Source organism: Pseudochaenichthys georgianus, chromosome 9 (genome assembly GCF_902827115.2).
Source record: "Pseudochaenichthys georgianus chromosome 9, fPseGeo1.2, whole genome shotgun sequence".
Taxonomy (NCBI): domain Eukaryota; kingdom Metazoa; phylum Chordata; class Actinopteri; order Perciformes; family Channichthyidae; genus Pseudochaenichthys; species Pseudochaenichthys georgianus.
In genome coordinates, this window is record NC_047511.1 from 19,937,103 (window position 1) to 19,949,415 (window position 12,313).

General features: G+C 38.9%; 1 protein-coding gene across 1 annotated transcript; it reads left to right on the plus strand.

The window, feature by feature from the left end:
- The first annotated feature begins 2,225 nt into the window (after positions 1 to 2,225).
- Positions 2,226 to 8,529, plus strand: LOC117452037 (zinc finger protein 329-like). Its single transcript, XM_034090457.2, has 3 exons — positions 2,226 to 3,414; positions 3,718 to 3,993; positions 6,239 to 8,529. Exons 1-3 carry the CDS (start codon positions 3,168 to 3,170, stop codon positions 7,291 to 7,293), a joined length of 1,578 nt encoding a protein of 525 aa, XP_033946348.1. The 5' UTR covers positions 2,226 to 3,167; the 3' UTR covers positions 7,294 to 8,529.
- Positions 8,530 to 12,313: the final 3,784 nt, after the last annotated feature.

Sequence of the window (12,313 nt, forward strand, 5' to 3'; positions counted from 1 at the left end):
AAATTCTCGCGATAACTTAAGCTCTCCCATGTCTCGCGAAGCTACCCGACGAATTTCGAGTCGTACGATAAAAGTCCCTAGGAGGAGATAGATTTCGTAGGTACGCGAAATAGGGCAAAAAACGCGATAAAATCGCGTTTTTTCGACACCAAATTCAAAATGGCCGACTTCCAGTACGTTATTTTTTACCTCTCCAAGAGGCTTTTTGGTTCGTCTCCGCACCCTAGATATGCGTGGCGGGTTTCGTTCGTTTACGTGAAATTTAAAGTAGGGGGAGTTAATGTCAAAAACGGAAGTGGGCGTGGCCTACGCAATTTTTTACGCAAAGTTCCGGGACCAATGACGTACTTTAAGTTGCCACACTTTTGACGCGACTGCAACATTTGGTGAGTTTTCACATATGCTGCGGGGGTCAAAAGTGCGTTTCAAAAAGTCAAATAATAATCATAACAAAAAATAATCCGTCCAGTTTCAATCATGTTCGATTTAACATTGAGGTGGATGAGACCACCTCACTGTAGGCCGTCCGGCCTACCCACTGGGACACCTTTCATGGGCTTTTGCCCCTTTTTTACCCTGTTTTGAGGGGGTTTTGCATGGTTATCGCTCGCTTCGCGAGCGACTACGATGATTGTTACGATATCAATTATGCGATTTGCAGTGGGCTGGGCTCACGCGGTCTATCAGCCGACATTATTTCCGAACATTTTCGGTGCTTTTGTCGGTCGTTTTCCCTGTTTTTGGCAGGTTTATCGGTCGCTGCGCGACCGATTTTTTCCAATTTCAATAGGGTCTTCGCCGACCTAGGTCTCTAATACCCTAATAATCTACATTGTGCTTTAATGAATAGAAATGATCGGTGCACTTAATGCTGAGTGATCTAATGTATGTTTCTAACAGTAAAGCTTTGTATGGTGATGTTGTAAGAATACCAGATTCACCCTAAACGCTAAAGATATAAGCAAACACTGTTCATCCAGGCTGCTGGTATGACTGACATAATAAGTAAGTGGATGTAAATTGTAACAAACAGTAGATTTTTAAATGATAGCCTCATGGGCTTGAGCTTAAGTTATTATATTATTTAAATATGTTGATTAGTTTGATCACCGGATTTGCCTCATATTGAACTTTGGTAACAGTAATAAGAGATTGTATTTGAATCACAAGTAAGATCTTGAACAATTTCAAATAAAAAACGAAATGGTTCTCAGATGGCATCTTATTGCTTTCCTTTCATGCAACATAAAGTTCTACTTTTCATTTTACAGGAGAATACTTTCCAAGCCGGTACATTCATTTGACGGCTATCAATTAAACAAAAAACATCTATCTATGTTTCAGATTAAGGTTTTCCATAAAAAAGTGTTCACACATTATGTAACGTCCTTCCACCCTTGTACTGTGTGTTTTATTTTATTTAAAACATTATATTTGCAATGGCTTAAAAAATATGAATCATGTTAATGATAGCTATTAAATAGAGCCGGCTCATCTCCTTTATTATAATGAATGTTGAAATAGCACAGCAAGGTTACAATGGCCTCAGTAAAAATCACATGTTAAATTTGCACAGATTCACTGCCACTAACCAACATCTCAGTTATAATATTCAAATCTGAATCTGACAGAAAGGGCCCAGATTCATCCCAACCAAAGTGTCCACTACCTTTCTCACAGAGTCGACAGCCATGCAAGAGCAATTCACAAGAAGACCAGTACGGATCAGGAACCAGAGAACAAATGTTTAAAATGGGGAGTTTCATGATATCTTAAAGTAAAAAAATATACACAAGGTCCCACACCGGTTTACAGAGGTGGGAGGAGTACTCATCGTGTACTTCAGTAAAAATAGAAGTATAATAGTGTAGGAATATTCTGTTACAAGTTAAAGTCCTGCATTCAAATGTTACTCAAGTAAAAGTACAAAAGTAAAAGCACACATTTTTCAGATTTCCCCTTACAGAATAATATATATTATATATTTCAATAATAGTTATTGATGCATTAAAGTGTTAGTCAAAGCTGGTAAAGGTGCAGCTAGTTTTAATCACTTTGTTAGTGCAGGGTTGATTGTGAATATACTCCAGGTGTAACTAAAGTATTATTTAAGTGTTGATTATATTTCACATCATTATTCCAAGTCTGTAAAATAAATAAAGGTATAAAATAAATGCAGTGGAGTAAAAGTATACGATTAGTCTCTGAATTGTAGTGGAGTAGAAGTACAAACTAGCAAATAATGGAAATACTCAAGTAAAGAACAAGTATCTAAACATGTTACAGTACTTGAGTAAATATACTTTACACCTCTGCCGGGGAAAAGCATTTCAAAGATTCAAAATTGAAAGGCTTTATTTTCATATGCGCAGTAGCTACAGTGTAGAAAATGACATTGAAAATCTGAAGTCCCAAGCTCCCCCAACATTGTAACATAGTTAGGACATAACACAATAAAACAGATACAAAAAATACAATTACAAAAAAATACAAATAGTGCAAGAGGAAACAGTAGAAAAAAGTAGAATAAGGTTATAGTTGCAAGACCAATGTGCAAGTAATCTATATATACATGTCAGAAGAAAAAAAAAAAAAAAAAACTAAATAATGCATAGCATGTTGTAATTGGCTAAGTAAATGCAGGAGTCTACATACATGTAAATAGAATGAGATACAAAAACATAATGTTGAATAAACTATGCAGTAAAAGGCATGTGGTGCAGTGGATAGAGCCTTGGTGTTGGGATCAGGGAGTGACAGGTTCAAACCCTACTGCAGTCAGTATGTCGTTGTTTCCCTGGGCAAGACACTTTACCCCAAATTGTTCCTATGGGGATTGTCCTCAGTATTGAGTATGAAAGTCCCTTTGGATAAAAGCGTCTAACAAGTCAAATTAAATACTGTTTATTGTAGGAATAACTACAAATTTGACACTTGTGAGAAAAGGTTCACCTAAAAGTCAAACGAAAGTGATTCATGCAACTCACTGAACAAGTGTTGGGGAACATGTTGTTAATGTTATTGTTTCGCTTGTTAATTATTGTGGGAGATTTGGACAATGTATGTTTGAATGTCAATCCAATAGGTGGCAGTAATGTAACTTTATCAGTGCAGAACGACTCCCTAAACCAACGAAGAAGAACATTCCACCGGAAGTTGTTTTGTTCATGACAACGAGAAAAATAAAACTTCGTTTGGCTTATTTTGTCTCTTCATACATCCATATATTTCACACAGTAGAAATGGCTGCAGTTGAGAAACTGAGAAGTGTTATCAACGAGCGACTAGCCGCAGCTGCCGATGAAATATTTGGAGTTTTTGCTCAAGCTTTATCAGCATACGAGGAGGAGATTTGTCGTCAGCGCAGATTATTGGATACCGTCTTGAAGCCTCAGATAAAACTGCACAGAACAGGTGTGTAACAAACCATGACATACTTTTGTTATTTCTATTTCTTTTTAGATCTCCAACAACAGATCACAAATACAAAAAGCACACATTGTTAGAATATGTTATAGTTTTAAAAAGTTGGTGGCGTAATGTTTTTTATTTTTATCAAATCTATTTAGAAATGTTATGCATAATGCATTTCTGTAGTCTTGTTTGTTGTTGTCTTGATATTGTGATATTGATCTTAACACCATTGCCCAGCATTGAATGCAATTTGCTTCCCTAACACCACACTCACAGCACTTTGTTTATTTTCTGTCCCTCCAGAGCTCCCTCAGCAACATGTCTGTAATGAGGATGAGGTTCTCACTGACCAGCAGCTCTGTAGTCAGGAAAGGAACTCCAGTCTGGACCAAGAGGACTCAGAGCCTCCACAGATTAAAGAGGAACAGGAGGAACTTTGCACCAGTCAGGAGGAAGAGCTGCTTGAACTAAAGCAGGAGACTGATGTCTTCATGGTGACTCTTACTGATGAGGAAAGTGTGCACAGTGGTCAAACTTGTGCAAAAGGAGGCAAGCCCCAGATAAAGCTGCACAGAACAGGTGTGTAACAACCAATAAAATACTTTCTTATTCTTTGTGACAGGCAAAGCCACACACAGTATAGTATTCAATGTACTTATCTCAACTTATTCTCCTTCTTACGCCACAAATGTTGTCATGCTACTCGTCCAGCAGCGTTGAAACGAAACACACAAAAAACACATCAAAACGTTTCGGAATAACCATGATCGGGTTTCCATGTCTTTTATAAGAGTGTAGCTCTCTTCACGACACAGACACAGGTCGGTTCTTTAAAATGGCTGTTTATTTCTTGGAGTTTTCATCATGTAGCCTCCCCTCTTCCGTTACGCCGTGAGAACTACAACAACGAATAACACGTATACATAGCCAAACATATTAGCATAGTGTGCTACACATATATGAATGAAAATATGACACATGAGAACATAAAACAAATACCTCGTTGGCCGCTTGTCGTGAAAGGAGATTCATCTTTAAAGTTCCTTTTCCGTATAACCTTGTCAAATTATAACTTTGTCACAGACTTCAGCAGAGCTTTGAATAAAGACATCAACTCACGTTGAGTTGTCCAGTGTATCAACAAAACAGGCAGTACCAGTACATGAACAAACATTAGTTCCTAGGCACAACAAACAACAAACACTTACGCATATTGGTTTAACATATAAAACCAACTGTATTCAATCCTGCCATATTTAACGATTATAATATTTCATGAAATATAGTATTTAGTTATTGAATTCAACTATGAAACCAATTGTGTTGTTCTTTTCGATTAAGGCAACTTTGTTACGTCATTTTCAAAGAGATTCGCCTAGCCGTTTTCACGCAAATTCGCAGAAAACTGAGATCATTTGGGGTGAAGTGTCTTGCTCAGGGACACAACGACATGCTGACTGCAGTGGGGTTTGAACCTGTGCTCCCCTGATCCGAACACCAAGGCTCTAACCACTGCGCCACACACCTCCCTTATTACACATATAGCCAACACGAGAGCCATCAGGTGTTCATCTGGTATCCTAAATACTCTGGGTTGGAGATTTAGCTGATTGGAGTTACAGTTTTTTTACTTAGAAGCAATAATGCAACACAATATTGTCAATACATTCTCTGACAGGCTGTCTTTCGTTCACTGGCAGGGCGTTCAGAATCCAAAAATGTAAGAGATAAACATTTAAAACAGTCAGCTAAAAGTGAGACAAATTTCTCCTAAGGGAGACAATAAAGCTTTATCTTATCTTATTTTAAAATAGTCAGCTAAAATTAATGGATATTCTTTGTTGTCCCTTAACAATACAACTAATGCTATTAATACTTACTCAGCGGGGGTAATGTTAGCATCGGGATGCGCACCCAAGTTTCAGTCACACAGTCAACATTTCTCGGAATTTTCTAGTTTCCTATCAAGTTCTTACTGTGGGGGAAACTTCTGCAGCAATGGAGAGTCAGGACTCAAAGAGACACGAGGAGAGCTGGAGCTTTGATGGCAAACACTGACTGTTTATTTGGAGCTTCGGCCGGAGAATTGACAAGACATGTCACGGGCCACGAGTTGACCACACGGTTGAGATGCCACATAAATTCTGAAGAACCCTCCTGTAGTTCCAGGTTTGAACTAGTTCAGAGTGTAATAATCAACATTCTTAATAGTTAGACTAAACAGCTGAGGACACTGAATCACATTTGTTGTCGCTTATGGCTCGGGTCATCTACACCCCAAGAAGGATGTGTTCCAGGTGTCCCACAACAATAACTATCTCTGACCGAAGTTGCCCGGTCATAAACTGGTAACAACAACAAAATGCTTGGGCAGCCCCTCCTTAAGGGAGATAGCGGCGGCCCAAGGTTGGGCATCTGCGTCAGAGGGCAAAAGGTAAACATGTATACAGAATTATTCCCTGACACTTACAAATTATAAAACAATCTGAATGGGATTCATTATGGTTAAAGCCTCTCGTTAGCTATTTTCTGTTTATTCATTCACATTCAGATCTCCAACAACAGATCACAAATACACAAAGCACAGCAGTTAAAATACACATTGTTAGAATATGTTATAGTTAAAAAAGTTGGTGGCCTAATGTTTTTTATTTGTATTTGATCAAATCTATTTATAAATGTTATGCATAACGCATTTCTATAGTCTTGTTTGTTGTTGTCTTGATATTGTGACATTGATCTTAACACCATTGCCCAGCATTGAATGCAATGTGCTTCCCTAACACCACACTGACAGCACTTTGTTTATTTTCTGTCCCTCCAGAGCTCCCTCAGCAACATGTCTGTAATGAGGATGAGGTTCTCACGGTGCTCACTGACCAGCAGCTCTGTAGTCAGGAAAGGAACTCCTGTCTGGACCAAGAGGACCCAGAGCCTCCACAGATTAAAGAGGAACAGGAGGAACTTTGCACCCGTCAGGAGGAAGAGCAGCTTGAACTAAAGCAGGAGACTGATGTCTTCATGTTGACTCTTACTGATGAGGAGAGTGTGCACAGCGGTCAGACTTGTGCAAAAGAGTCTGTAGGCAACATGCCAGTTTTAAGCGTTGTGGTATCAGAAGCACAAAGTAATCTGCAGCTCATCTCTCACAATTCTAATGACTCAGGGTTAACAAGAACTGCGGATCCAGAAATAGACAAAATACATCACAAAACTAAAAAGAACAAAGTAAACAACGCTAACTTGTCAGACATGCAACGTAATACTTGCACAGTGAAAAATTATTTAAAATGTGAAACTTGTGGGAAAGATTTTAAGTACATGTCAATACTGCGAAGACACATGACCACCCACCCGGATGAGAAGCCATATTCTTGCCAAACATGTGGAAGAGATTTCAGAGAAAGTAGTTCCTTGATGTACCACATGCGACTCCACACCGATGAGAAGAAATATACTTGCAAAACATGTGGAAAAAAATTCAGATTTAACATTGACTTTGAGAGTCACATGAGAATCCACACGGGCGAGATGCCCTTTGTTTGCATGACCTGCGAGAAAAGATTCGATGAGATGTCAAAATTAAAAAGGCATATGAAATGCCACACAGGTGAGAAACCGTATGTTTGCATGACCTGCGGGAAAAGCTTCATTGACATGTCAAAATTAAAAAGGCATATGAAATGCCACACAGGTGAGAAACCGTATGTTTGCATGACCTGCGGGAAAAGCTTCATTGACATGTCAACATTAAAAAGGCATATGAAAGTCCACACAGGTGAGAAACCGTTTACGTGTAAAGCATGTGGGCACAATTTTGGACGTAAAGATGAATTATTGAGCCACATGAGAAGGATTCACGCTGCCGAGAAGGCATAACTTTGAATTGAAAAGGTATTACATGGTTTACACCAACAAGTAGATTTCCATATGTACCCACTCAAGTGACAAGGCATACAGTGGGGCAAAAAAGTATTTAGTCAGCCATCAATTGTGCAAGTTCTCCCACTTAAAAAGATGAGAGAGGCCTGTAATTTTCATCCTAGGTACACTTCAACTATGAGACAAGGCACATAAATGCAGCACTTTTTTCATTTGGATGAATGTTCACCAGGCAGCTACCTCTGGGACTGATCAATAGTTGCTATGCTGAAGATTTAAAAAACTGCAATTAAGTTGCAAATAGATTTTTTTATGTTTTCAACATGTCATTTTGTTAATTTGTATATTTATGTATGTTGTAGTGTAACCAAATTGTTTTTTTGGTTTCAAGTTGACACTCAAGCTGAAGTTGGAAATAATAATCTACATTGTGCTTTAATGAATAGAAATTATCGGTGCACTTAATGCTGTGTGATCTAATGTATGTATCTAACAGTAAAGCTTTGTATGGTGATGATGTAAGAATACCAGATTCACCCTAAACGCTAAAGATATAAGCAAACACTCTTCATCCAGGCTGCTGGTATGACTGACATAAGTAAATGGATGTAAATTGTTACAAACAGTAGATTTTTAAATGATAGCCACATGGGCTTGAGCTTAAGTTATTATATTATTTAAATATGTTGATTAGTTTGATCACCGGAGTTGCCTCATATTGACCTTTGGTAATACTAATAAGAGATTGCATTTTAATCCCATGTAAGATCTTGAACAATTTCAAATAAAAAACGAAATGGTTCTCAGATGGCATCTTATTGCTTACTACACAAAGCACAGCAGTTAAAATACACATTGTTAGAATAATGTTATAGTTTAAAAAAGTTGGTGGCCTAATGTTTTTCATTTGTATTTTATCAAATCTATTTATAAATGTTATGCATAATGCATTTATATAGTCTTGTTTGTTGTTGTCTTGATATTGTGATATTGATCTTAACACCATTGTCCAGCATTGAATGCAATTTGCTTCCCTAACACCACACTAACAGTACTTTGTTTATTTCCTGTCCCTCCAGAACTCCCTTTGCAACATATGATGTCTGTAATGAGGATGAGGTTCTCACTGACCAGCAGCTCTGTAGTCAGGAAAGGAACTCCAGTCTGGACCAAGAGGACCCAGAGCCTCCACAGATTAAAGAGGAATAGGAGGAACTTTGCACCAGTCAGGAGGAAGAGCAGCTTAAACTAAAGCAGAGGCCAGGGGCCTATACTACGAATCAAGATTTTCGTTAACAAGCTAACTTCTGGGATTTCCGGTCCTACGAAGCTGGTTCACTTTTTAGCGGGCTTGATAACTTATTCTGAACGGCTATCCTGCGCCGGAGCAGGATAGGTTCCAGGATAAGAGATCAACTGTGCGGAGTTCTTCTTCTTCTTTGCTTTAATGGCGAATCGCTTCCACTTGGAGCATATCGCCACTGTTGATTTATTTAATGTATAAACTGCCCATATTGTTCATGTAGAACAGTGTTCACGTAAGCCTGCACATTGATTTGATTGTGCATTGAATGTAACCGTTTCAATAAGGATACATCTATTACAGGCAGGGGCGCCACCAGGGATTTTGGGCCCCATGAAAATATATCACATTGGGCCCCACCACCAGGCACAGGCCACTTTGTTTATAAATTACCTCGAGTGCCGTACCAAATGGTCTAGCGGATCGTATACGGCCCGGGGGCCGGAGGTTCCCCACCCCTGCTTTAATATAATAACATTAGTATTAATATCATAACCAAAATGTCTGTGATTAACATTTTGTTTACCTAATACAGACTGATCACTCAATGCTTCTAACTGTCCATCATCCTAAATAGACTAAAAGCAGTTTTTTATAGATCATTGGCTGTGTGGGTAAATACTGTGTTTGAAATGTATAATTTAAATTAGATGTTAGCTTTTTGTTATATATATATATATATATATATATATATATATATATATATATATATATATATATATATATATATATATATATATTTTGTATTCCAGTCTCCCTTCAGATATGTTAAGTGGCATGTCATTCAACACAATGCTGCTCACCTCCTTCAGTTGGGAGAAAAGCTGGTTCAGGTTCAGCCTTATGGGGGGACAGGGCTGCTGAGCCTAAAGATGGATCTGTTGGTCCTGGCACCAGGGGGAGGGACAACTGATTTAGTATGAATAGGCGCTAAAAATGTGCCTGCATTTATTAAAGGTAGGGAGGTAAGAATGGAGAAACCAGCTCAAGTGCGCTAGAATTTGAAAGTACACAACCGAAAAAAATATGCCCCTTCCTTCAGAGTTCCTTTCAGAGCCCCTCCTCCAACACACACATGACCAATGAGTGCACGAGATAAGTTTGTGCACAGATGGAAGGCTGACCGGCAGGTAGGTCATCCAGTTATTTTAGCCGGGCCGGCTCAGATGATTGGTCGTGCTTTTTACAGCGCCACGGCTTCTACAGATGACATTTTTGTATGTATTTGTTGTCAAATCATTTAATATATTCATTGCTATCGGGATGTTAAGAGCTTTCCATGGAATATATAACAAAAAGTGTTTCTGAAGTGAATTACCTACCATACATTTAAATGTCAGCTAAAAGAGCAGTGAAATGAAAGACCTCTGAATTTTCTGTAAAGATAATAACAGTACTTAATGTCAGCTTAGTAAACAAAAAAACATTAGCTAGCAGACTAATTTGCACCACTCATGGACCACACCCACCTTTTCTTGTGAAAAACTGGGTGACATATTGTCACCCTTTAGTCCCTCTCTCTTGTCTTTCTCTTCTTTTCTTAGAGCCTGACTTTGTTGGTCGTTGAAACATGGTACAACACACGTACGTAGGCTAAGTACTAGCATCCCTCCTCACATGCTTTCACTCTCTGCAAGTGCCGGTGCCACAACGCGTTTGGAGGCAGGACCAAACCATTTCATGTAAATAGAAGGGGGTGTACAGAGGCTTTGGGTAATTAACTTTTGGAAGAAAATAAGTTAAATGAATCGTAAGTTTAGTGAGTAATTTATCAATATAACGTTCTATTAATGTTAATTATTGAGGATTGATGAAAGGTTACTTACATTTTTATTCTTAATGTTCTAAACATTTTGGGGCCCCTGTCAGTCACGGGCCCTTTCTTAACTTTTCACCCCCTTACGGCGCCCCTGGGTGTAGGGGGCGGTTTGGGAATGGGCCAGAGACAGGAAAGTTGATTGTCCAACCCAGTCTCATAAAAAAACGTGTAATAACTACGTTGGTCCACAATTTTGGGACGTAGTATTTCTACAAAAACGCCTCTGAAATTGTAAGATCCCTACGTTTTTTTTCACCATTCATTCCAATGGCTGGCGTCTATGTCACGTGATCTTCAAATTTCTCCCTGCAGAAAAAAAAAACATGGCCGAACTTCGTTTTATTCTCGGTGGAAAATGCCTATTTTAAGGTTAGTTTGGCCATTAAAATGCGTTTTGATGTCATTTGATGCGAGAAATATGATTTGTTATTTCAGATTATGTGTGCAGTGGATGTACATGATCTTTAGTTTGCTAGTTATTACGAAGATTACTTCAGGAAATTGTGTCTATACAACGTTTTCATTGTTACCAAGGTGGTTGCTAGGGATGCTGCTATCGATATTATTTTTGTTATGTTGTGTAACTGTTTAATGGTGTTATCTTTATTGCTACCCCCTTCCCCGTCAATTTATAGTGTTGGTCCACAGCGCAAACATGATATTAGTTTAACAAAATCCGCATCTAAAATTGTGGCATAGATACGTTATTTTCCCCCGCAACATATGTGAAAACTCACAAAATTTTGCACGCGCGTCAGAAGTGGTGAAAATGTCGATGTTTAATTGGTTCCGGAACTTTGCGTCCAAAATTGCGAAGGCCCCGCTCACTTCCGTTTTTAACGGAAGTGAACGCGAACGCGTCGAGCGAACGCGCCAAAGTTCGCGTTCGCTCGATGCTAGGCGGTCCCTCGCCATGGAACACGATGATGTCATAACTCAAACTGACATTCTCAGAACGCCACCAAACTTCACGTGATGGTTAACACTGCGGCCCTGAACAGCTCTACGTAAAATCTGATGTTACTTAATATGGCGTTACCATGGCAACGGATCCTTCGCCATAAAACACGGTGTCGCTGTAACTCCAATGGACACAGTCCCATCGTCCCCCAATCTTCACTTTTATGTCACCGGTCCATGCCTCAACAGCTCTACGTGAAATCTGAGATCTCACCATATGCCGTTTTCATGGAATCCTTCGCCAAAGAACGGGGTGGACCCGTTCAAATCCAGTTTTGGACAGTCTGCCATGGTTCCATCCCATTTCAAAGTGTTGTTCGACATCCAATCACAGAGCTTGAGGACTATCACAGGGTTTGTCAAGCGGAGAGAATACTTACTTCCGGGTGTAAAATTCTCTAAAGCAACTATATGAGCTGCTCCGACCCTCGGTCCTAACGGACTCCAACTTGTGTTTATTAATCAAACAAATAAATAAACACAAAGATAATTATGTGTTATTGTTGAGTAAATAACAGTGTGTGGTTTAGAAAAGAATACAAAATCAGAAGGAAAAAACGATGAAATAATACAGATTTCAGTATTCTGAGCCCCTACTCTCCCCATAACTGCCGGCAACAAAAGTCCTACATTATTCAATTAAAATAAAGAAGTAAAAACAATAAGTGTGGCTTGATATTGAGTAAGAAAAAGGTTGACAAACGCTGTGAGAATGGATCTGCGGAGAGCATTTCGCCGCGATCCCAACTCCTCTATTACCAACGTTCAGGGAGCTCTATGCAAGTCAATGGGATGCCCTGCCCGTTGAAAACTGACTTCCAAGGGGTACCCTGTACGTAATAGAAAAATACATTTTGCTTTTGAATTTTTTATTGAAAATACTTGTTCTTTTTTCCACTTATTAATAAAATAAAGGCCCAATATTTAGATAGTTT

Bases quoted from the DNA above. Each gene is read 5' to 3' on its own strand.
- LOC117452037 (XM_034090457.2), top strand. From the start codon at position 3,168: ATGACAACGAGAAAAATAAAACTTCGTTTGGCTTATTTTGTCTCTTCA. The intron at 3,415-3,717 runs GTGTGTAACAAA...CTGTCCCTCCAG, and splicing joins GATAAAACTGCACAGAACAG to AGCTCCCTCAGCAACATGTC. The intron at 3,994-6,238 runs GTGTGTAACAAC...CTGTCCCTCCAG, and splicing joins GATAAAGCTGCACAGAACAG to AGCTCCCTCAGCAACATGTC.